The sequence below is a fragment of the Neophocaena asiaeorientalis genome, unplaced genomic scaffold (assembly GCF_003031525.2).
Source record: "Neophocaena asiaeorientalis asiaeorientalis breed wild unplaced genomic scaffold, Neophocaena_asiaeorientalis_V1.1 scaffold166, whole genome shotgun sequence".
In the NCBI taxonomy this organism is placed as follows: Eukaryota; Metazoa; Chordata; class Mammalia; order Artiodactyla; family Phocoenidae; genus Neophocaena; species Neophocaena asiaeorientalis.
The window spans coordinates 2,267,787-2,293,312 of NW_020174933.1; the positions used below are offsets into that span (position 1 = coordinate 2,267,787).

Consider the following 25,526-nt stretch of genomic DNA (forward strand, 5'->3'; position numbering starts at 1 on the left):
TAAAATCCAAAAATTGACACCACCAAATGCTGATGAGGATGTGGAGCAACTGGAACTCTCATTCATTCTTGGAATGCCACATGCTACAGACACTTTCAAAGTCAGTTTGGCAGTCTCTTACAAAAGTAAACATACTCTTAACGTATGACCAAGCAATCTCTTTCCTTGGTATTTGCCCAAAGGAGCTGGGAGCTTATGTCTACATGAAAACCTGCACGTGCGTTTATAGCAGCTTTATTCATAATTGCCAAAGCTTAAAAGTAACCAAGATATTCTTCAATAGGTAAATGGATAAACAAACTGCTGTACAACTGGGCAATGGAATATTACTCCGTAATAAAAAGAAACAAGCTGTCAAGCTAGGAAAAGGCATAGAGAAAGCTTAAATGCATATCACTATGTGAAAAAAGCCAGAATAATAAGGCTGCATACTGTATGATTCTAAGTATATGCCATTATGGAAAATGCAAAACTATGGAGAGACAGTAAAAAGATCAGTGGTTAGAAGGGAGGGAGGCATGAAGAGGTGAAGCACATGGGACTTTTAGGGCAGTGAAACTATTCTGTACAATACCAGTAACGGTGGATACATGACATCATGTATTTGTCAAAACTTTTAGAATGTAGAGCACAAAGAGTGAACCCTAACGTAAATTACGAAATCTGAATGATAATGATTTGTCAATATCTGTCCTAATGTAAACTATGAGCTCTGAGTGATAATGTTTGTCAATTATAACAAATATATCACACTAATGCAAGGTATTATAATAATAAAGGATGTAGGGGAGGGGAAAGGTTATGGGACTTTTTCAGACAGTTTTCTGTAAAACTCAAACTGCTCTAAAAAAACATATTCTAATGTAAATAAATTATATATAATACATACCAAATAATTATTATAAAATGAGAGAAATGTAGAAAAACTTAAAAACCCAGTGATATGGATCCATGAGTAGCAATATTATTTCTGGCAGAGAGGATTATGAAAAAATTCAAGGAGGATACCTTCTTGGACATAAGCATAGAAGGATAGGGTAAACTTTTGAATGGCTCAGAATTCTAAGTTGAGGAATTAGTGTGGTAAGAATATGAGTAATGTATCTGGGGAAAATAGAGCATATTCAGGGAGTGAGTCCAATTTGGATAGAGAATGGACAGAATGAAAAACTAACTAAAGCTACACATGAAGAAAAACAAAAGCTTAAGTTCCTTCATGACAACTGATTGTTCACTTAGCAACAATTAAATTAGGAACAGTCTGCTCAGGGAACAGTTGTTCAACAGTTCAACCTAGAAAGAAGCCATAAGCAAAACAGTCCTTGAGAAAACACCATAAGGGCGATCTAATTATTGGCTGAATCCCCTAGTGCACAGATTTCTTCCTAAGCAATTTTTGAATAGTTTTCCAAGGAACCAAAAACTCCTTATGGTGAAACTAACTACAAATTTACTGAATTGAAATAACTATGTAGCATTCACCTCAAATCCATTTTGGAAGTATAGAGACTATATCTCATGATCAAATACATGATACAAACCATTTTCCTACTCATAACTGTTATACACACTAATACCATTAGAAAGAAAACAAAACAAAATCTCCAGGCCACGGATGTATAAAGAGAATCTCAGTTTTTATCTTTGCCCCTAGAATCTTATTTTTAATCCTTCACTTCCCCCCAAAATTTATAGTTTATATTATAATGCACAGATTCCACTTATGTCCTGTCCTGGAAGAAACATCCCTAGCCCCTCAGGCTCTCCCTCACCATTTCTCCTACACAGAGGTTGGAACATAAGTTACTCATGGTACATCTGTAGAGTGAACAAATGCAAGTAACTCCAGCTTATGAAGTATTAAATTTTGCTGGCCTAACGTTGCTTCCTTTGTTGTCTCTGCTGTGATTTATCTATCACTTCTCTCTCTCTCTCTCTCTCTCAATCTGTCTGCACTGTCTAATCTCACTGGGACACTTTTCTCTCATGTCAGATCACGTAACCATTTCAATAGGTTCTTTTTATCTCACCCCAGGCTCACTGTCTCCAGAACTATGGAAATCAGTGCACTACCATATGGATCCCATTCTGTGTGCCCTGGGTGTGCTGCTCTCTGTACTACTCTGTCAATGGTCTAAGGACAGTTCTAAGGTTTCTTGTTCCAGTAAAGAACTCAACCACAGCTCTGTTGGGGTCTTACAGCTAATGGCATCACCATTATCTCAGAAGTCAGAGAAGTCACGTCTGGTCATACCTCCAGTACTGACCTCACGCTGTCAGAATGTTCCATCTGGTCTTGAAGTTATACAGATCCCAGTGGACTTCGTCTTTCTCTCACAGCTCTGAGATTAGTTGCAAAAAAGTATAGATTCTGAGAGTGATGGCTACAAGTCAAAAGAGTGGCTTGGATTCCTTTTAAGTCCTCAAATCTCAAAGTATATGAAAGATTTTGTACATGTAGAAATTACCTGTATTTTTTCTGGGGAACACGTCTGAAACTTTTATATGATTCGCCAAGGTACCATGACTGGTGATGGCCATTTAGTTTCTCACCCAGACTGGGGCACTACGGACAGTGAAAGGGGGATAATAGGAATTAAGCTGTGACAGGTGTTAACCTGAACTGTGCCAGACAAACAAGGATGCATGGTTATCTAACCCCAAAAGGTTATTTTCTCATTTTCCCTTCTGAATATGTTTCTTTTCTCTCGCAATAGAGAAGGGAAAGGTGAAAAATAGCTGAACTGAACAGTCAATGTTCTACTTAGGTTCAAAACTGTCACCATAGTAGTAGACACAGAATCTGGGGCACTTTTCAGTCCCTTAATTTTTGGTTTATATATTCTGTTTTGCAATCCCTCAAGTCAGCAAATATTTCCTCAGTATCTAGTTCATCTCATGCTTTGTCCTAGGTGTTACTGGTAAAGCCAGTGAACACAACAGATCAAAAACTTTGCACTCATGGGATTTACACTCTAATGGGGATAGACAGCTTATTTAAAAATAAAAATAAAAACAGAAATATATAGTACGTCAGAAGGAAAGAAATGCTTTGGAGAGAACTCAAGCAAGGTAAGAAACAGTGCTAGTGAGGGGGTCGAGGAAATAAGGGGAACTGGTATTTGATAAAAAGTAGTGAAAGAGGATGTATTCTGTCAAATTAGACTGTTTTAAGAAAATACAGTTTACTTTAAGAGAATAAAAATTAGAGGCTGTTTGGCTCAATAGGTTACGAATATCTTTAAATCACCGGTAAATTCAGGAACAATCTAGCACATAAATTTACTATCTGACTCATTTGCTATCAAACATTTACAAGTGAAAAATATTTTTTATTTTAACTAGCAAAAAATCTGAGGAAGATGTTCAAATTGAATGATACTAATAGAATAAAATAATCTATACATTCAAGAGTCATAATCTAAAACAGTGCATAATGCTGGCATGGTGATTAAATTACATGTTGATTAAATTGACCTCCTTATTGAGTTTGGTGCTGGTGTCTCTGGACACCACATCTTTCAAATACACAGCAATATGTAGTATACTTAGCTTAAGAGTAGGAAGTAGTCTTTCTAGAGAGAAAGACAATAAAACAGAAAACGTCTACAAATAGAGGATGCATATCTCAACCACAGACAAACGTCCACATTCACCTAAGTGGTAGATAAATAGTTGTTGCTCAGTGAATATTTTTAGCTATATGCCCTTTAGGAGATAATAATCCCATTCACCTTCTAAATCACTGCACCAGTTTCACAGATGAAAGACAGGTACATGATTAGGTACACAGGCTTTAGACAAGATGCTGGCTAACGAACACACCCAGTCAGTAAATGTGTTAATTTATTAGCTTTAGAGCCCCATTCCCAAAAAGCAGTATTTATGCTTTACTAGGGATGTTCGTGAACAGCAAGGCAAATAGAACCCAGCCTCTTGAACTAAAATGTTAAGTTATTAGTAGATAATTGGGAATTTCAGTTTCGACATAAATAGCTAGTAACATAATCTTGCCTACAATATAAACAGACTAATCCATTAAACTTTTCACTGTTTTTATCTGTAGAGGACCTCAGCCATTTATGATAGGATGTGTGCCTTCATATAGGGGAGGTAGTGGTAGGAAAGTACTTAAGAGTTCCTTCCTCTGTACTCTCACTGAACTGTTTACTATCAAAAGCACACTTCACCCACATTCAATGATGTGTCTACTTTTTCTTTTCACTACTAGATCACTAAATTCCTCAAGAGGAAGGATGCCTTCTTATTTATCCCTGTATCACCAGCCCAGAATTCACAATAGCAACTCAATACACTTTTGTGGAATGAATACTGCATGAATCAGCTGGGTGGAGAAGAGACATGGGTTTTCCATTTCCCAGCTTCAAAGACCACTGAGCATACACTTTGATTTCTATTCCTAGGTAAGGATTTAACTTGCTAGATCTAGAATGGCTTAAGAACCTGGAGGATCTCAAATCTAAATAAATACTTCCAAATAAGGCTTAAGGGTACCAACTCCACGTCTGCTATATATCGTAGCAAAGAACGTTAGGAATCGTCCAACGTTCATTTACATATATAACCCTCCTCTTTCTCCCCCCAAAAATCCAGTTTTGTAGAGGTAGCCTTTCTTCCCTCCCTCCCCATGCTCTGAGCCAGTTGTGTTAGCCACATTTTCCCTTGCTGGTAAATAATCTGGGCAATGAGTATGTGACAGTGGGCATAGGGGACGTCTACCAGGAGGTTTCTAGGAAAATCTCCTTACGCTCATAAACAAAAGCAAAGAAAGTCAGCTGCTTTGTGTGCCTAGAGATGCTGCTGAACTTGGATATCATCAAGTGATATGATGATACAGCCCTGTTGTAATCATGACGGAAACTAGCCTAAGAACCAAATAAACAGAGAGAACAGAGTCAAGAGAATTATAGAAAATCTGAGCCAGAGCCCTGTTCGATTAAACCTGGATTCTCTTCCTTTGGACTTTCTGTGTCCTTATATTTTTTAACCATATATGATTAAATTGTAGAAGATGATACAATAGTCTGTAATATGATCCTGTTTATGGAAAAATATTTTTTTATACATGATGTTCTAGATGGATATAAGCCAATCTTAGCTGTCGTTATCTTCAGGGGAAAAAAAGGATTATGAAGAAGGTACTTTCATTTTATACTCTTTTACTGTTATGAAAATAGAAGATTGACATGGTTCTGGAATTTAAACTTCAAGGGAAATTTAAGTGTATTTTTATATTGCATGCATGATAGGCCCTAATTACTTCTCCCCAGTTTTACTGAGATATAATTGACATATATCATGGTGTAAGTTTAGGGTGTACGGCATAATGATTTGACTTACGTATGTATATTGTGAAATGATTACCACAATAATTTTAGTTAGCATCCATTCTCTCATGTAGATAAAATAAAAAGAGAAAGCAAAAAAGGGGAAAAAGGGCTTCCCTGGTGGCGCAATGGTTAAGAATCTGCTTGCCAATGCAGGGGACACAGGTTCGAGCCCTGGACCGGGAGGATCCCACATGCTGTGGAGCAACTAAGCCCATGAGCCACAACTACTGAGCCTGCGCGCCTAGAGCCCATGCTCCGCAACAAGAGAAGCCATGACAATGAGAAGTCCGCGCACTGCAACAAAGAGTAGCCCCCGCTCGCCACAACTAGAGAAAGCTCACGCACAGCAATGAAGACCCAACACAGTCAAATATAAAAACAAATTAATTTTTAAAAAGGGGAAAAAACATTTTTTCTTTGTGATGAGAACTCTCAGGATCTACTCTCTTTACAACTTTCCTGTATATCATACAGCAGTGCTACCTATAGTCATCATACTGTATATTATATCCGTAGTACTTATTTATCTTACAACTGGAAGTCTGTACCTTCTGACTACTTTCCTCCAATTCCTCCTCTCTCCACCTCTGGTAACCACAAATCTGATCTCTTTTTCTATGAGTTTGTTTTTGTTGTTGCTGTTGTTTTAGATTCCACAAATAAGTAAGATCATACAGTATTTGTCTTTCTCTGTCTTACTTCACCTAACATTATATGCTCAAGGTCCATCCATGTCACAAATGTCAGATTTCCTCATTTTTTATGGCTGAATAAGAGTCCACTATACAGATATTCCACAATTTCTTTATCCATTCATCCATCAATGGACACTTAGGCAGTTTTCATGTCTTGGCTATCACAATTCTGCTATGAACATGGAGGTGCAGATATCTTTTCAAGTTAGTGTTTTCATTTCCTTTGGATATACTCCCAGAAGTGAAATTGCTGGATCATGCGGTAGTTCTGTATTTAATTTTTGAAGATCCCCATACTGTTCCCCATAGCAGCTGTACCAGTTTACAATCCCACCAACAGTGCACAAGGATTCCCTTTTCTCCACAACCTCGCCAGTATTTGTTATATTTTGTCTTTTTGGTGATGGCCATTACAGGTATGAGGTGATATTTCACTGTGGTTTTGACTTGCATTTCCCTAATGACTAGTGATGTTGAGCATCTTTTCACGTACCTGCTGGCCTTTCATACATCTTTGGAAAAACGTCTATTCAGGTCTTTAGTCCATTTTTAATCTGATGATTTGGTTTTTGCTATTGAGTTGCGTGAGCTCTTTATATATTTTGGATATTAACCCCTTATCACATAATTTGGTTTGCAAATATTTTTCCCATCCCATAGGTTGTCTTTTCACTTTGTTTCTATTGCTGTGCAGAAACTGTTTAGTTTGTTGTAGTCCCACCTGTTTTTATTGTGTTGCTTGTGCTTTACATGTCACTAATGACTTTTAACAATATCAATATATAAAATTTATTGATTCCTTACTATAGTCTAGGCAGGAATCTTGCTGACACAAAAACAAAAATTGTGAGTGTGGTATTATTTTTCTTTATTAAAAAGTAGCCCCATTCAGTCTTTGGCCCTGGTCTCCTCAGAGGCAGATATCTACTGCCCCGAGAGTATTTAAAAGTGTAATCACAATTTTATATCCTAATTGTTTGATTCTGTATTTCAATGGAGACTTAGACTGTGTAGAGCAGTAACATATTTGAAAATGGATGAACAGTATCAAGCGTTTAAGTAAACTTCAATTTTTTCCCCAGTGAATCATTAGCCCAGCCACCTGAGAAACCTATTTTTAATAATGTACAGAATACAACCTATATTATATGATTCACAGCAAGGTTTGCCAACCCTTCCTTTTTTCTCCACACTACCCCAATTCACTTTAATGAAGGGAAAGCAAATGGAAAAATATCAGTATGAAAATAAAACTCAACCAGGGCCGATGCAACATTAAGTCTTAATTTTCGATCCTTGGCCTATTCGCCCAAAAGCATGAACAAATAAGTCTTTTAGATGTAGTGAACATGAACCAAAATACCAGAAGAATAAGAATATAAAAGAATATTAAATATATTTAAATATAAAAGAAATATTGAGCACCACTTTTGGAGTAACCAATAAATACTGAAAACTCCTTAGAGAATGAAGTCTTTTCAATGTAAAATATGTGTGAATCTATGGATTAGTATGTATATATAAGATAGACTGAAAATAATATTGATTGGTTTGCAGGAAAACCAGGCTCCTGCCAAACCAAAGTACACTTTTCTGTCCTCATTTAACTAGATTTCTCTGATTTCCATCTGATGTTGTCAACAACTTCTTACTGAAACTCTATACTTCCATGATGTAGTAGGCCAAATAGTGGCACCCCAAAACCATCCACATCCTATTCCACAGAGCCTGTTAATATGTAACATGATAGTATGTTGCTGGCTTTGACGATGGCACATGGGCCACCAGCCAAAAATATAAGCCAGAAAAGGCAAGGAAATAGATTCCTCCCTAGAGCCACCATAATTAATGCAGTCCTGCCAAAACCTTGATTTTAGCCCATTGAGACTAAGTTTTAGAATTCAGTTTTTTTTGGGGGGGCGGGGTACGCGGGCCTCTCACTGTTGTGGCCTCTCCCGTTGCGGAGCACAGGCTCTGGATGCGCAGGCTCAGCGGCCATGGCTCACGGGCCCAGCCGCCCCGCGGCATGCGGGATCCTCCCGGACCGGGACACAAACCCGTGTCCCCTGCATCAGCAGGCGGACTCCCAACCACTGCGCCACCAGGGAAGCCCAAGTTTTAGAATTCTTACTTCAAGAACTTTAAGATAATAAGTTCATGGTGTTTTAAGCCATCAGGCTTGGAGTAATTTATTACAGCAGCCATAGAAACTAATATACATGGCTTCTGTAACTATTTTCTCCTAGTTTTCCTCTTATCTCCCAAATTGCATCTTCCCACAGCCTTCCATGGGGTCCTCCTCTTCTTCTCACTGCTTTATTAGTGACATCCCCTTAGGCCCTCCCACTGCTCTCCTCTTATTACATGGATAGTCCATAGTAAAGAGCTTAAAAGCATAGACTTCAGAGCTCAATGGAGATAAATTTGTACCCTAGTTCTACCACTTACTAGCTATGTGAACTTTTCAGATACTGTCGTTTTCAGGTCTAGAAATTCCATTTTGTTTCTTTGAATAATTTTTATACGTTGAGTTTTTTTAATCTTTTTGTTCACAGTAGACATACTTTCCTTGATTTCATTGAACACAGCCATAATAGCTGCTTTAAATCCTTGCCTGGTAAGATCATCTCCAGGTTGTTCTTGGTAGTCGTCTCTCTTGAGATTGGGTCACATTTGCATGTTTCTATATATTTTAAGCAATTGTGAATTGTATCCTGTCCTTTTATATTGTTGAGATTCTGGATTCTGCTATATACCACTGAAGAACGTGGATTGTATTTGCTTTAACAAGCAATCAACTTGGTGGGACTCAAACCACAACTGCAAAATGCTTGGTGGCAGTGCAAACCTCAGTGCAGTGCTACCCTTAGCAGTGGTAACTGAATTCACACCTGCCCCCCATACACGTGGCTAAGCATCAGCCAGACACTTGAGCAGAGTGTATGCACAGAATGTGGGGCTCCCTCTCTCTGGGTTTCTCTTTTCCAGGATCACTCCTTGACTTTCTGTCTTCAGAGAGACTGTGCATGTTCTTTTAGAGTTTTCGCTACCACACAGCACTGACTTCTGTCAGCCTCCAGGCTAAAAGCCTTAAAAAATATAGAAGTCATTGGAACCAATTCCATTTTCCAAGTCTGGCTCCTCTCCAGAATATGTCTGCTTTTGGTCAACTCTCTGGAGTCTTGAGGTAACTGGGGGTTTTATTGCTGTTTGTTTATTTTGCTTTTAATATTTGGACCAAGTATGTTTTTTAATACTTGGGCCAAATATGATTTTAACATCTGGACCAAATATCTGGTCTGGAGCAAACATTTGCATTCCCAAAGCAAACACAATAATAAGATAACAGCGTAGCTATAGTGCTTCCTGTGTGCCATGAATGTTCTATACACATTAGTTATATGGACTTATTAGATTCTCACAACAAAACTATGAAGGGGACACTATTTTTTCCCCCACTTTATAGACTAGAAAACTGAGGTACAGAAACGTTAAGCAGCTTTCCTAAGATTACCAAGAACTCAAGGGGTTTGCTCTAGAATCTGTATGCTTAACCACCATGGAAAATAGCACACAACTTCTTGAACTATGACTTCTACTCTTGCATTTATATAAAATGATATTAAATGCAATTACTTGCCTGAAATTGGTACTTCAATGTTTGATAAATGTATTTTTTAAAAACTCATCTATGGTACGTCAATGTTTAAAAAATGTATTTTTTTTTTTAAAAACACCTCATTTACCAGTAAATTTAGCTGGTTACTTCTTGATGCATTTTTGAATACTCTCAGAGTACATGCTTTAAAAAAGCAGAGGTTTTATTAGAAGAATGGTACAACTGTATAATAATACTCTATATTCTATAAGTTCATTTTTCATAAAAACTGAACATGTCTGAGTCTGATGTATCTCTCTATTAATAATTAAGTCACAGTGGTATTTTGTAATTACAAGACAGTATGTAATTTAGAAATATGAAACACTCTTAGGATTTCATATAAAATAATAAACCATTTCAGTAAATTGAAACATAAAAATCATATTAGGAATATCTCTGGACATATTATGCATAGTCCTCCTGGCAAGTACTAGTTTCTAATAGAATTCTAAAGAATAGTCTAATGAGACCAAGTTGTTCCTAGGAGACAAATTTTAAGTGATTTTTATATCAATAGTTTTAATATTATTTCTACTTGTCTTAGAAATGATGTAGCAAGTCCAAAGAACAGTCAAAGGAATGCCAAGTTCCACAAACCCAGTCCCTTCCTTGTGCTAACACTATATCTACACTTCCATGATAACACACATCATACTGCACTATAATTTTCCTTCTATTCCTGCATTAGACTGTGAATCCATTGATGACAAAAATCACCTATTGTTCATCTTTCTATCCACAGAGCCTTATGAAGTATATCTTATAAATGTTCAAAGTTTGCATTAAATAAATGATTACAACAGACTGACATTCATAATAAGTAATATTTATAATATTACATTGTAAATTTTATAGATATTTAAAACATCAGTTGTAATTGAAATTATAGAAAACTACCAATTACCTATAATACTGAGGAAAATATATGACGTAAAGTGAATGAATGATACCAATCAGAATTACCAAAATTACGAATTTCCTCCAAAAAGCAGGATATAAGGGACAAATATTGGTTTAATTTTACTTTTTGTTTCTTGGTTCAAGCTACTAATTGTCTAACAACAAGGCACTGATTATCAAGTGGTTACAAGCCAAAGTCAAAAGGGACAGGGTTCTACAATTCTCCCAGAAACAGCTAAACCAAAAGACAGAAAGGACAGTCAATGTTATCTCTGTATATACTCTCCTAAATAGTAATACAAATAATAAGCCACTTAATATACTCATGGTGTTAAACAAAAGCAATGCCTGTCAACAATGATAACTATTAAAAATAGTATTTGAAAAAGAATTATCAATAAATTTCACAGACTGTAAAACCAAAGCTCCTTCCACTATACTGTCTCACTTTTCACTTCATATCTGTGCTTCTATGAAATGCAATCCTTAAACTAGGCATCGCAAAAATAAAAATTAATGGAGAAAGTGTTCATCAAAAATGTTTTTGAATTAAGGTATAATGAAACAAATACGCAAAAGCATAGGATCACCTAAATTATTAAACTTGATTAACTAGAACACACACAGAAATAAGCAAATACTATCACTGACTATATTTTCACCTAATTGTGCCATCATTGAACTGGCACGACTACGTCTCAGTACCAATTGGCTGGGATACTGGAGGAGGGAGAAGGGGGACTCTGGACCAGCCAAGGTCACAGAGAAGGAAACTGCAAGGGATTGTAGCAGACTAGCCATTTCTTACAGGTATGAGAAGAAGAATAAGTAAAACAATAAAAATAGCCACTGTTAAATGCATGCCGAATATTCCACATACCTCATCATTTAATAATTACTAAACCTGATGATAAAGACTGACCTTCTCCAAAGCCACAGAGTGAATATGTGGCACAGCTCGTATTCTTAAAACTGTTCACAAATTCTACAAAACCCTGCTTAGGCCTATGCTGTATCACCGGGTATGCCAAAAAAAAAAATCTGAAGAGTGAGAGGAGATAGAAGTGGATTCAGAAGCAGACAAGTTATCCAGAACCACATAAAACCCAGAGGGAGAAGAGAAAAATTAACACAAGCAAGGATGTGCATGTACAGAAGCTCAGGCAAAGTTCGGCCAAACGGACGGGCAATGCTCCCGCAGTCATTTTTTCCTTGTTTTATGTGCATTGTCTCCACCCTCAGGATTTTAAAGGCTCTGTGAACAGCCATTCAGATAAAGCTAAACAGGTCTTGGCCTATTTATGACTGATATGCTTTGATTAAGAATAAAAGCTAAATGATGTTTAGTGGAATTATATACATCAGATCTAGATCTGTCTTACCTGCTTAATAAAAAAGTGTGATATTTTTAAAAATCCCTCCCAATAAAACCTTTCAGAATGCTTCTTGTGCCACTTATATGTTAGTTATTTTACCAATAGCCACAGTAAGCAACTCTGTGGAATCAAAACTTCATAAATTAGGTAATATCTCTGTTGCATTTTACGTGTCTCCTTTTGGTATCGATAATCTTCATGATTTGTTTTGGCACAAGTGATGTCGGGAATTTCCTGCTAGATTTCCTGCAGCTTTAATAAAACCATGCATTTATCCTGTGGGACCCAAGAATACAAGCAAAATAGTACGTAACCACAAGAAGAAAAGTCATGGTTCTAGATGAGACATTTTTTTCCTTATCATCATCAAGTGTGTTTGTTGTATTGCTACCATGCCTATGACAGCATTTTGGACATTAAATAGTATCAGTATTAAGTGTATTGAATTACACAAAGAGTTTAAGAAGAATTATTTTTTTTAAAAAAAGAACAAGGCTTCTTAGAGAAAGTTGATCACGAGAGAGTGGGAGGATCAGGTAATACACAGGTTCTTTCTGATACGCTGTTAGTTGGTAGGGAAAGAAATGATTTCAAGAAAATTAGCATCACCTTCCTGACATGCTTCATCCCAGTCAAAGTGGATCTTTCTTTAAGCAAATCTACTGCATATAATTTATTGTTAGAGATGACAATTTGCTTGACAAAAGTATTGACGTTTGCCACAGATTCCCATAATGAATTCAAAGGAGACATATGAGGCGCTCGTAAAGAGGATGTGGATACCTATGGAGTCCAAAGACTGACTCCTACAAGTGCCAACAGCATCCACTGATCCCATGTAATCAAACGTGCTCTTCAGCCGGTTTGCACTATTATGATGAAGATGGTTGTTACAGTGGAAAACTAGCCCTCCTGGTAAATAACCTCAGCCCTAACTCTGATCAGCCCACAACTCCTCCACGATACCCCCAAACTGGTCAGACCACCCCCCAAATCTCCCCAGGACCTTGACTCAAGCAATTCGACTGAGGTCCACTCTGAGTAATCGATGCCCGTGTCAAACTAGTTACGAAGTATTTTGAACATCACTCCCGGGAATAATCAAAACTCCTCTGCAGTCTAAGAATCCTTCTTTCCCCCAGAAACAGTTTCCTCTGGAGCTACTGGACAGTGGTTTCTTCCTAAAAGTTACTAGCTTGAAAGTGAGATTTGGCTCAATGAAATATGTTCCTTTCCTGTAGCAGGTTTTTCTCAAGTTTTCTTTTCTAATTAATGTCTTATGGTATCTACGCTCGTCTTTTTAAATGGTATTCCACATATCACATAAATTACCACTTTACCTCTGACAGAAACTTTCTAGATAGAGTACAACTCAAAATAAAATTCAGCTCAATAATATACGGGGGGAGGCAGAAATTCTAATAAGTATCTTCAAAACATAAGTCCAAAACTAGTATTTTCAACACTTCATATATACACAGAAAATTGAGAGCTTGCCTAATCCAACGCCATGATTCTAGGGAGGTAAAACATCTCCTCAAAAGTTTAAATTTAGAAAAAGCAGCTTAGCAATATAAAAATTAAATTTATGGGAACTTAATCGTAAGTTGGTACCTACAAAGATAAGTGAAATGACAATACACACTTTTCTAGATGCTCATGCAAAAGAAAAAGGATTTTCCTTTGTAAAAACAGATTTGAATTTCAAAGTTGATACGTGATGTTTAAAAATCAGGAGGGGTTATTCCAGGTAGAAAGAAAACTAGTTAAACTGAGAAATGTTTTATTCCTCTTTGATTCAAGCCTAATCCAAAAGCACTGCATTAAAACCCAGAAAAAACATTTTTTTAACTTTACGTAGTTTAATACCTTAATTTCAAACTGTTGTAACCAAAAATGAACTTGAAAAATTAAAACACGCATAACATATTTGGATCTTTTTAAAAATAAGCCATTAGTCTAATATCAAATAAAGATCACTAAAGTTTCTCCTCCATACTTACAAACGTACTTTTCTCCTCCATACATACATACATATATGTCGTACAGAATTAAAATTTTAAATTAATTTAAAATTAATGTACAAACCAATTAAAGTCCTAAGCTGTGTGACACTAAAATTTTAAAAACTACAAGGCTAATGAAAATACATTACATCAGAACTGATCACTCATTTTCTGTTAAACCATATATTATCATTTTTAAATCTCTTTACTTATCCAAACCGGAGCAATGATTAACAACAAAAACAGCAACACATGGACCAATAATGGCAAATAAAAATTTTCAGCTTTATTCCTGGAAATAGTGTAGCTTATTAAACCATACACTGCAGTAATTATAGCAACAAGCAAACAAATAAACAGGAAACAAAAATTTGACCATTCATCCTCCTGCTTAATTCTAAAATTTAATGAATTGGCTAAGAATGGGCAGTAGCCCAGAAATCACTCACAGCATAGAATGGAATATAATTTAAATTACCAAATAAGCTTTCAAAGAAAAATGTTTGCATTAGGGGACAGAATAAAAATTTCAATTTTCAGAAGAAAATGATTATCTATTTGCAAAATTACAACTGACTAAAGCTGTAACACCATAATTTCGTTACTTCAAATATATGAGTGCCATGAAATTTTACTTGCCATAAAGAAGCTTAGGACACAGTCACATGGTTAGAGGCATTTGAGAATGAAATAAAGATTAGTGACAGCCATGCATAAAGCAATTAAGTGAAAGAGTCAAAATAACAGCTCCAAAAAACGTTAGAAACACAAATGCTCAAGGAGAAGATTCTATTGTAATCATTGACATAAGCATGAGGTTCAAGGACACAGATCACCCTGAGGATGGATTTTTTTAAGTTCTTTAAGACGTCAACAGATCTGCTGGATGAAGCAGAAAGGCAGACTTAAGAAAATCACAACTAAAAGGCATTTACATATTTTGGTCAAAAGAAAATCTCCCAAACCCGTGAAAGAAATCATTCATATAGTAGCTGAGTTCATTAAAATACTGCAAGACAACATAAATTAAGTACTTGCCCCTTGTGACTTCTCCACAGTGTTAGCCAGCATCTCCTGCAGGGCCCGGACAGAGAGGGACTGTTCCAGCACAAAGGTGCAGATGGAGAGGTCTGGGGGGACATTCTGTGCAGAAAGAAGGAAAGCCGCCATCATCATCATCGTCGTCGTCATCATCATCATCATTATCATCACCAGCACCACCACCATCATCATCAAGCATCTAGACCCAATTTACCTTATTATACTTCAGTTTCTTTCACAGAAAGAATAAAGAGTACTTGTCAATTCTCCAATATGAGCTCCCAAATCATCCAAATACATTGTCTATACCTCTCATACTTAATCCGCATTTTAATTTACGGATAACTATAAGCTGCCATTTACTGAGCGCCTACTCTGACTAGGCACTGCACTCGGAGCGTTATCAATAACTCCTGTGGTCATCTACGGTAAGGATTATTACTATTATTGTGTGGACAAGAATATAGAGAAGTTAGGTTACTTTTCCAAAGTCACAATTACTAAATTTTTCAAGCCGGGACTAAAAAGCCAGACTTCTCTGATTCTAGAGCATTCATTTCTAGTCTATCAGGTACTTCGCTGATAAAAAATTAAAAGGACAGAAGAATACTTTACTCAAATTAACAGTGAAGTTAAGCAAACATAAAATTGATTGGTATAAAATACTGATTCACACAGGCTTGTCCTTATCCACAAAGACAACGATTAGCTTGTCTTCCTCAAGTTGGGTATCATATCTGGCCTCGAACTTCGGATGCAATAATTTGACTTCTATTCGGTGTCTGCGTACTGCTTTATTTTCTCACTCATTCCTTTTCCTTTCTATTTCCTCCCATCAACTTCCATTCCAATCAAGTAATAACCCCATATGAAAATCCCAACAAGTAACTACCAAGGAGGTGAAGGAAACAAGATAAGAACCGACTGTCAAGTTAGAGAGAACTACCCCAATTAGGAACAAATGCATTATCGTGCATGCATGCTTTTACTTTGGATAAGCAGGATTCAGGAGGCAATCCAGCTGGGTATGGGAAGATGTTCAAAGGAGCATTTTCACAACAGAAGAACATTATAAATACATTAAACACAAAACACAAGCGAGAATATGTCTTCTTAAAAAGAACATTAGGAGGATAAATTGGTAACTTGATACAGCGCATCAGAATTACAATTTACAGTGTTAAGGTACTTACTAAATTGAGCCACTACCAATAAAAAGATCCTTATCAGCAGAGAATGATGCTTTATGGTTTCTAGGAAAGATTAGGTACCAGGGTTCTAAAACTGAAGTTAAGATTATTTTATGGATAAAAGAAGCATATAACCACTAGTTACTCATACCGCACAAACCTTCCTGGCGCCCATGTTTTGCTTTGCTTTATTTTTTAATGAACTTTTGTTCTCTGAATTCCTCTATCCTCTTATCATGGGCTTCTGTGGCCCCCAGCCCAATTTCTTTCCATTCCTCCTCAAACTATCTCAGCTAGTAGTCAAAGGAATCTCTCAAATCTGGGTGCAGCTACTACTTTTATACTCTGCGGTAATGCAAGAAATTTTCACACATTGAGGTATGGGGAAGTCATTCTGGCTTACACATGATTTGGCTTGAACTTCATGCTAACTGCAACAGTTAGCAATGCATGCATTGGTCTGTCAAACATGCAATGTCCATCTGCTTTGACCATTTTTTTAAATGCATTTACCAGATTGTTTAGAATGTCCACTTTGAAGATAGGAAATGGGGGCATTTTATCCGTACAATGCCAATGCTAGTACTCCTTCAAAGATGAGTTTCCCTTCCCAGACAGCAAGGTCATGCTGAGTTGCTGTTTATGTGCTAATCTTTCTCCTTTGAAACCTTGAAGGGATGCACCCCTGTTTAATATCTGTCCTTTGTTCTCACAAGATATAAAACTGTGGTTCAGCCATTCAAAACGGAGCCAGATAGCCATTGTGCACGTGGTTTCCGACACATTCCTGTACTACTGAGAACTTGAATTTGCTGAACTGTATCAGACTCAGAGACTTCACCAGCCATTCGCAAAACAAGATCTGTTAGTAGCTGCCAGCTGCACCCTTACAGTCTCAAGGTCTCCCCTTGTAACTATTCAACCATTTCAGACCTCAACCAATCCTGGCTTAACAAGCGCCCTTACTTCTTGCCAGCTCCAATTATAATTGGCAAACCACTTATGTAACTTTGTGGATTTTGCCTATATAAGCCTCCCCCCATTTTGTAGTCTAGAAGAACACATTTCAAGTGTTTCTTGAATCTGTCTCCTGGGCTATAGTCCTCAGTCTGGCTCAAATAAAACTCTTTTCTATTCCGATTATAGAATGTTTATTGATTGTTTCCACTGACAGCAGTCAGCCAGACAAGGGCTTTCTTTCCAAAATCCTCAGGTAAAAGACTGGAAGCTTGGAAAGGGACTCTCTTCTACTGTGAAATTCAGGATAAGCTCTTTTAAATTTAATATTCTCAGTTCTAACTATATTAATAACAATTTATCACACTAAGACAAATGCTACTGGGAAAAAATTGATTAAGGTAAGTGTTTATTCCATTCATATCCATTCAAACTGTGAGAGTTTGGAAGCTACACTTTGACAAATAGCACTGGTAGAGAACTATGTTAAGAAATGGTGTGCTAGTGAACCAATTTCTAAAAATAAAAAGCCCTAACTTGCCCATTTCTGTAGTGTAAATACTCCAATGATGGCTGGTTTCAAAGTGTAAAAGTTTACAAATCAGCTCACAAAACTGCTAAATATGCAACAATTAGCTCTCAGGAAACTCTAAGAGCCATTGCCAACACACCACTGAACTGATTTCATGAATTGCTTTAGAATCAGTGTATTATAATAGTTAAGAGATTGGATTCTATAAACAGATCACCTAAGCAAGAATCCTGGCCTCACTACGTACAAGCTATTAACCTTTCTAGTCTTTAGTTTCCTTCCCTGAAAAATGGGATAATAATTATACCATCCTCATAGGGTTGCTGTGAAAAAATGAGATTATCTAAGTAAAGAGCTCATCACAGTGTCAAGACCATAACAAGAACTCAAAATAAGGGATGTCATTAGTTAGTTTTGCATATTGTCATTTCTCTCCATCTATGGCATTTATGAAGCACCACTCATTTCCTAAAATTGGTTCTTAAATGGATTGTTTTAGAGAAATCACATTTGAAAAGTCAAAGCATTAACTATGCAGCTGTTCATAACATCTAAAATGTTATAGTTATTTTCAAGAAAAAGGCACTTTCTGGTAATATTGAAAAGTTTACATACTGGGTATATTTAAATTGTTTCCTACTTCACTTTAATCAAAATGTTAAAGTATGAATCACTGGAATATCTTACATTTATTTTAAAGATCCTTGAAAACCACCATGGATCTGAAATGAATTAATCCTGCCAAACAAATTTCATTTTTTCACAGAGCGACATACTTGTTACAGATAGTGGGGTTTAACAGGAATAAATGAACAGACAATCAGCAAAGGCAATTCTCTCTCAGAGACTCTACCCACCTTTTTTTTTTTTTTTTTTTTGCAGTATGCGGGCCTCTCACTGTTGTGGCCTCTCCCGTTGCGGAGCACAGGCTCCGGACGCGCAAGCTCAGCGTCCATGACTCACAGGTCCAGCCGCTCTGCGGCACGTGGGATCTTCCCGGACCGGGGCACGAACCTGCGTCCCCTGCATCGGCAGGCGGACTCTCAACCACTGCGCCACCAGGGAAGCCCTACCCATCTTTTTTTGGACCTTTATCGCTCTCTCTTTGCCCCCTCCCCCCTCAAAACACACATAAATGTAATAGAAAAGCTGAGCAGTTAAAAAAAGAAAAAAGTTTTACCCCTTCCAGTAAAACTTGAAACAATACAAATCAGAGCCTTGCACTGTTAGTTTCTTTTACTGGAAAGAGAAACGTCTGGTTGTTCTAGGCAACAGAATCATTACCAAAACTTGTTACTTTTTAAAAGTAACTACTTGTCACTTTTTAAAGTAAACTACTAAAAGTATTTCTTAATTTAGATGTGTATTTCTTCAAATAACCCTGACATCTTTAGAATTAAACCACACTGCAGCATTTATGTTAAGGCTTACTTCCCACTTCCCCAAAATAAAGTTGTCAGTGGAAAACAAAGGGTCTCATTCATTAATTAAAGATCAACTAAATGGCCCCTAACACCAGGCACAAGAGATAAAGTATAACAGTCTATACAGCTGTCGTGGGAACTTCAATTCGCAAGCTTCAATTCGCATGTTACCATCTTTTCCTTAGTCTTTTTCTTTACTCAAGTACTATTACTGAGAATTTTAATTTTTACAACTTCAATTTGAAAGAACTTTACGTGCCCTTACAATGAGTGTGCTCCCAAACCATGAAATAAACCCTTATGTAATATATGTTTTACCTTACTGGTGCTTCAAAATAGACCACATCAGAACATGAAACAAAGAACTACTACTCAGCCTGTACACCTACCTGCCTCTTAAACATTACACTTATTTTTCATACAAAATTAAACCAGAGAAAGTATATACTTCGGTCTGTCTAAATGTGTATCTAGGCTGCCCAGAACCCAAAGCAGGCAGGTAGGAGGTTCATAATGCTTTTCATATGGAGACAAGACCAATTTGATAAGGACAGGTGTGCTTTGGCAAAGGTAACAAACCTTAAGCAAGCAGCATGGCTGTGTGTCTTCTCTTCTTTCAAAATACAAACTGGTCCCCGTTCTTCCCTGCCTGACAAACATTACCTCATCTTACAGGTAAAGAAATTCTCAAGAATAACCACAACATAGCATCTGGCTTTGTTGGCACTGGAGAGTCTGTGTGAAATCAATTAGGTTTCCAACCGAGGTATCCATCGAACCATTTGGCATACACAGATGTATATGCCTAAGTCACTTACAAACCTGTTGAAACATGTCATTGACTTAACTGAACTGCAAACAATAATTGGGGCTATATAAGCTACAGCGGACCACCTCTCTTGTTATCACTGTATACAAATCGCACACTAACATACCACTCCATTTTAAAGTCTTGATGCCTTTGCTCATACTTTTTTCTCCCTCAGCGTGACATATTCATCTCCAGGTCTCCACCAGTGGAAAACTATTTCATATTTTTAAATCACACATAAATAAAATCATATATAAAAACATGTTCCTTGGTGAAAATTCAAACAATACTGAAAAATTTAATTCTCTCTTTCCAAATTTAATTTTACATACTCTCCCTCCCAGGCATAACCACATGGGAGCTGGATAAGCTTTCGGATGTACATCTTTCCAGGCGTTTTTTTATGCATTTGCATACATATGTAAGCTCACATCGACGTATATAGATTGGCTTTTCCCATTAACGGGCTCCCTTTGTATAAATTCCATATTTTAATTTATTAATATGTATTGAAGATCATTTTCTGTTAATAGATCTCTATCTACTTCATTCTTCATGACAGCTAAAGGATCTAGACAAGCCATATGCCTCCTGAAGACTGGTTCAAGTTTAATACTATGAAACATTGTTACTCAACTTGGACCCTCACTCTCCCACCCCACCACCACCAGTCTGAAATGATGATTTGCAGGAGAAAGTGCTCAGTGTTTGAAGAGTTGACCTCAAACTACGATTTCACCTATTTCTGGAAAATTAAACAAATGCGCCTATATGGACACAGTAGTAACAGCCCTAATGGCGGATCTTTACTTTGGTTTTTGTTTTCATAATCCTAAGTTTCTAATATGAAGACAAGTAATTTACCTTTTGACACTGCCTTTCAGTTGTGCACGAAATAACCTTCAGAGTAACACAGAGATATCTCAAAATGTATTTTGAAAATTAATGAGGTATTAAATCTTGACAGCTTGACAGCACCGTACCAAAGGACACGGGATTCCGAGTCAATGCATAACCAGCCAAGGGATCCCAGGTAGATCAGTCTGAGCTTCCCCATCCATTAAGTGGCAATATACCTATCACACTTCACAGAAGATTTCTGAAGTCTAAATAAGAAAAGCAAAGCATTACAAACTAGAAAATCCCAACAAACCATAATTTTCTCTGCCTAATTAAAAAAATAGTCTATCTCACATTGAAAGCCAGAATCACAGAGATATAAATTAAGAGAAAAGCTTGTCTTCTACCAAGAAATGTGAAGACAGGATCCTTTGGAGTGGAACAGATGGTCTGAAGTTGATGCAGGTTTGTTTTTTCTCAGCCACCCATCTGCTGAGTGGCCTTGGGCAAGACACCATATCCACTGAGGGTCAACGTGCCCACGAGCTATGGAGATATCAAACTTCTCCAAAAAATAAAGATGTTGTTGTTGTTGAAGTTGCCAAGTGAAGACATGAAACAGGCAAAATCACACCTACCATACAGGGCGCAACATCCTTTAAAATGTTTGTATGTCCTACAATTCCAATGTAATTATGATGCTGTATTCCACTGACTTATATGAACTACTTTAGAAAAGAAATATCAAGCTGGATAAAAGGAAAATCTTAGTTCACTTTTTTCTCTTTATATGTCTTCAATATTCCAATCATAACATTTCCCCAGCCTGGAAATGTGGTTGTTGCCAGACTTTCACACTTTTCTGTGAGAGTTCATAGTTCCAGGTAGTGTTGATTGCCATATTCTTTTTCTCTTCATCCCACTTTGCACCAAAGATTAACAGAACACTGTCTTAGAGAAGGAAATATGTATCCTGCATCAATCACAGGATAAATTCGTTCAGAGATCAGCTTTTTGAAAGACAAGTTAAATGTGATCATAGCAGATGAAACGGATATGCCTGGGTTTCCCCACGTCTCAAGCCTTTGAATCTCTTCAGAAAAGCTCAAGTCATTCCATGTGCCTTTCTTTTTTTTTTTTTTCTCCTGTGGTACGCGGGCCTCTCACCGTTGTGGCCCCTCCTGCTGCGGAGCACAGGCTCCGGACGCGCAGGCCCAGCGGCCACGGCTCATGGGCCCAGCCGCTCCGCAGCATGTGGGATCTTCCCGGACCGGGGCACGAACCCACATCCCCTGCATCGGCAGGTGGACTCCCAACCACTGTGCCACCAGGGAAGCCCCCTATGTGCCTTTCTTAACAACACAGGTCCAAGTCAGAAAGGATCTGTTAGCACACTAAACAAGTGGTAATTAGCAGTACATCACCACTACACAGCTCTGCCAATTAGCAGTTAATTATGAAAATTAATTAATTATGAAAATCCCTAGTGAATTAACAGGGTTTCATATGATTTGCTCAGTGTTCATGTTTCTCCTTGGCATACATCTTCTGTAATACAATCTTCTTTAAACATCATATTAAGTAGATATGCCAGTCTACCTTATTTTTCTAATTATTTTAATATTCAGCTGACTCAAATGTGCCAGTGCAAATCTGGAGGTATACTAGTTTGACATTCCACCCTGCATGACCTCTCTCCTTCTAATATCATAACAGGAATATTGTATTAGGTCAACTCTGTTCACACGTATCTTAACTGGGAGCCATTGTTGGTGAGAACACACATATTTAGTATTTTGAAAGCAAGACACTCAAAAGGAAACCAAAGGAAAGGCTTCTGCTATGAATTAGCCTCAAGATGATATGCAGGTATGTTAAAAATCACATGTGCTACTAATGATTCATTGGATGCAGCCTCCTGCTTTTGAACATTGCTAAGTCAGACCCATCTATCTGTCACCATCTCAATAAAAGCTTAACAAACCAACTCTCCACACTCTAGGTGATGGCCCACTTACCTAATTTGCATGTGAAGCACATAATTTCTATTCATATATCACCATGATGTTCCAGGAAGTTGGGCTCAAATTAAGAAAACTGCTGTTAAAAAAGCTATGGCGCTTCACCACTAAATTCAGAGTTCAGAGCTCAGTAAACATCTGAATAAACGCATGAATAAGCAAACCACAAGAAGAAATAAATCGGTGGAAACAGTGGAACCACCGCTATAGTTCAACTACCCACAAATTACTTTGGAGCAAAGTTTCACTCTGCTCGAGTCTTTTTTTTAAGTATTAGCAAAATAGGGACTTCCCTGGTGGTCCAGTGGTTAAGACTCTGCGCTCTCTATGCAGGGGGCCCAGGTTTGATCCCTGGTCTGGGAACTAGATCCCGCATGCTACAACTAAGAGCCTGCATGCCGCAACTAAAAGATCCTGCGTACCGCAGCTAAGACCCTGCGTGCCGCAGCTAAGACCCGGCGCAGCCAAATAAATAAATAAATATTTTTAAAAAAAAGAATTAGCAAAATATATACATATTCATTACATATGTTGTAAGCAATTGGCAGTGTCATGATATTGAGTACACAAAAATAGCTTTGGCAAAAATAATGTATGGTCCAAGTATTTGTCAGATATCAGAGTCTGTGACATCTCAGCCTTGCCTCCCTGCAAGATCCCAGTGAACCACAGACAGTGATCAAACTTGGTGGATCCCCCAGTGAAAATTTCCAGTGAACCATAGAGTTGTCTTCGGGGAGTTCTGTGTAAAGGAGATTCAGGTAGAATCAATTCATAAGTTCGTTGCCTAAAAGTATTCGGGAAAAAAATACTCTTTACCGTAACCAGGTCAACCTAATCATCTGACATAGGACCTCTGTCACAACATCCATACTGCCTTGTCTCGTAATCTGCTTAAAGAAAGGGAACAATTCACACAAACGTGTGGACACGGGCAATCAACAGCTTCTGCCTCACCTAGAGCACTACGAAAAGTCAAAAGGAGCAGAAAAAAGCGAAAACGAGAATTATGGCATCCACGTCCAGTTATGCAGGCAAAGATGATGTCTTCAAATTTAATTAACAGTGTAACACAGTGCCGATTTATTCAGACATAACATACAACCGTCTCGCTCTTCGTGGGTATCTCATTCCATGGAAGTGTGCTGGATAATTCCATCTAAATTAATTTAAAATGGCAAGAGCTACATTAATTACTCAGTATCAGTCTGAACAAATTAAGCTAGAATCAACTCAGTAATATCACTTGGAACCTCAAAACTGAAACTCCAAGCAGACTCAGATGGAGACAGTCAACACCTTGGAATTCTTACCAGGATTTTGCTCACACGGGATTCCCACACAGTTTCAAGAATTAAGAAGTAACTGTGTAGACACAATTATGTAAATAATAATGGCTACACGACTTTTAAAGCGTCCTCTGTGTGCTAGGTCTTAATTCTCACAACTCTATAAGAGAAGAATTATTATTATCTTCACTTTAGGAATGAGTAAATGGTGAGTGACAAAATTAAATGACTCGATCTAAACCAGAAACCATTAAGAGGCATATCTGCTTAGCCTAAAACCCATATATCACCTTGTCCCCCTCAAGGTAATATTAGCCTGATTATCAGCTGTTCTTTTTTTCTTTTCGTTTTCCTGTACATTTGTGGTAATAGTTTTATTATTGATAAATTAAACTTCAATGGGACAGTGTACATGCTGTAAAAGAACTCACACATAGAATCAGAGCCATGAATACCACAAACTCCATGACTTTCGCTTGAGAGACATCTCATAAGTTCATAACCTGGTATGAGCCCCTCTGGCAATGTATTAGCAAAAGCAAAAGTGTAATAAGGCATTAAAATAGTGATCCTTCCTAGATGATGCCTTGTGGGTATATCTGGATATAGGGATCTTTCCCTTGTTATCTGAAGATATGAGTCATCATGTCAAAGGAAAATATGATATTTTCTGGTTGAAGAATCTTGACGAGAGAGGTATATAGTAGAATTAGAAAACTAAGTCAGGAGAGATACTTCAGGTATGTTATATAGAACTGAAACTAAAACTGTATCTGTGAGACTTAACCCTGAAATAATGTTAGGTGATCTGGACATACTCCAGAGTCCTATTAATCCATATAATCTATAAACATATAGCTTAAGGTAACAGAATACAAATACAGTTTGGGTGACCAAAAATTCCATCTCACCTAACACATAATTTAGTTCAGAAGGGAGCTATCTGCAACACAAAGAAATAATACAAAGGATATTTTAAGGAAGATAACTCTAGCAGCTGTGTACATGATGTATGAAAGCCACAGTGTGACACTATTTATGTTCAAGGATCAATTCAGGAAAGATAAAAAGACTTTAATGAGCTACATTTTTGAAAGAAATTATGGGGACTTCCTCTTATGGCTGAGTGAGAAGGTTGGCAAATCCTCTCCCTAAAAAGCAAGCTGGATAAAAATGACAAGAATAACCTTTTAGAGCCATGGGACTTTACCAGAGGCATAAAAAAATATGACAAACTTTTATGCTTGAAAACTGCTGAACTTCAGGTAAGAACAGGAAGAGTCTGTGGTGCTATTTCTGAAGGCTGCTCCCATCTCCCCGTAGCTCAGCTGATGGGCAGCTCCTGCAGGAATGTGGTGTGGGGTAGGCTGGGAGGACCAGAAGCTGTGTCACCTTATGAAAGGGGGCTCGCTTGACTGGGAGCAGATGCCAC

General features: G+C 37.4%; 1 protein-coding gene across 1 annotated transcript in view; it reads right to left on the reverse strand.

Moving 5' to 3' along the window:
- Positions 1–25,526, reverse strand: part of RYR2 (ryanodine receptor 2) — a 510,734-nt gene that overhangs the window by 443,657 nt on the left and 41,551 nt on the right. The window contains exon 3 of the mRNA XM_024761485.1: positions 15,024–15,132. Coding sequence (XP_024617253.1) covers positions 15,024–15,132 — 109 coding nt within the window. The remainder of the gene's footprint in view (positions 1–15,023; positions 15,133–25,526) is intronic.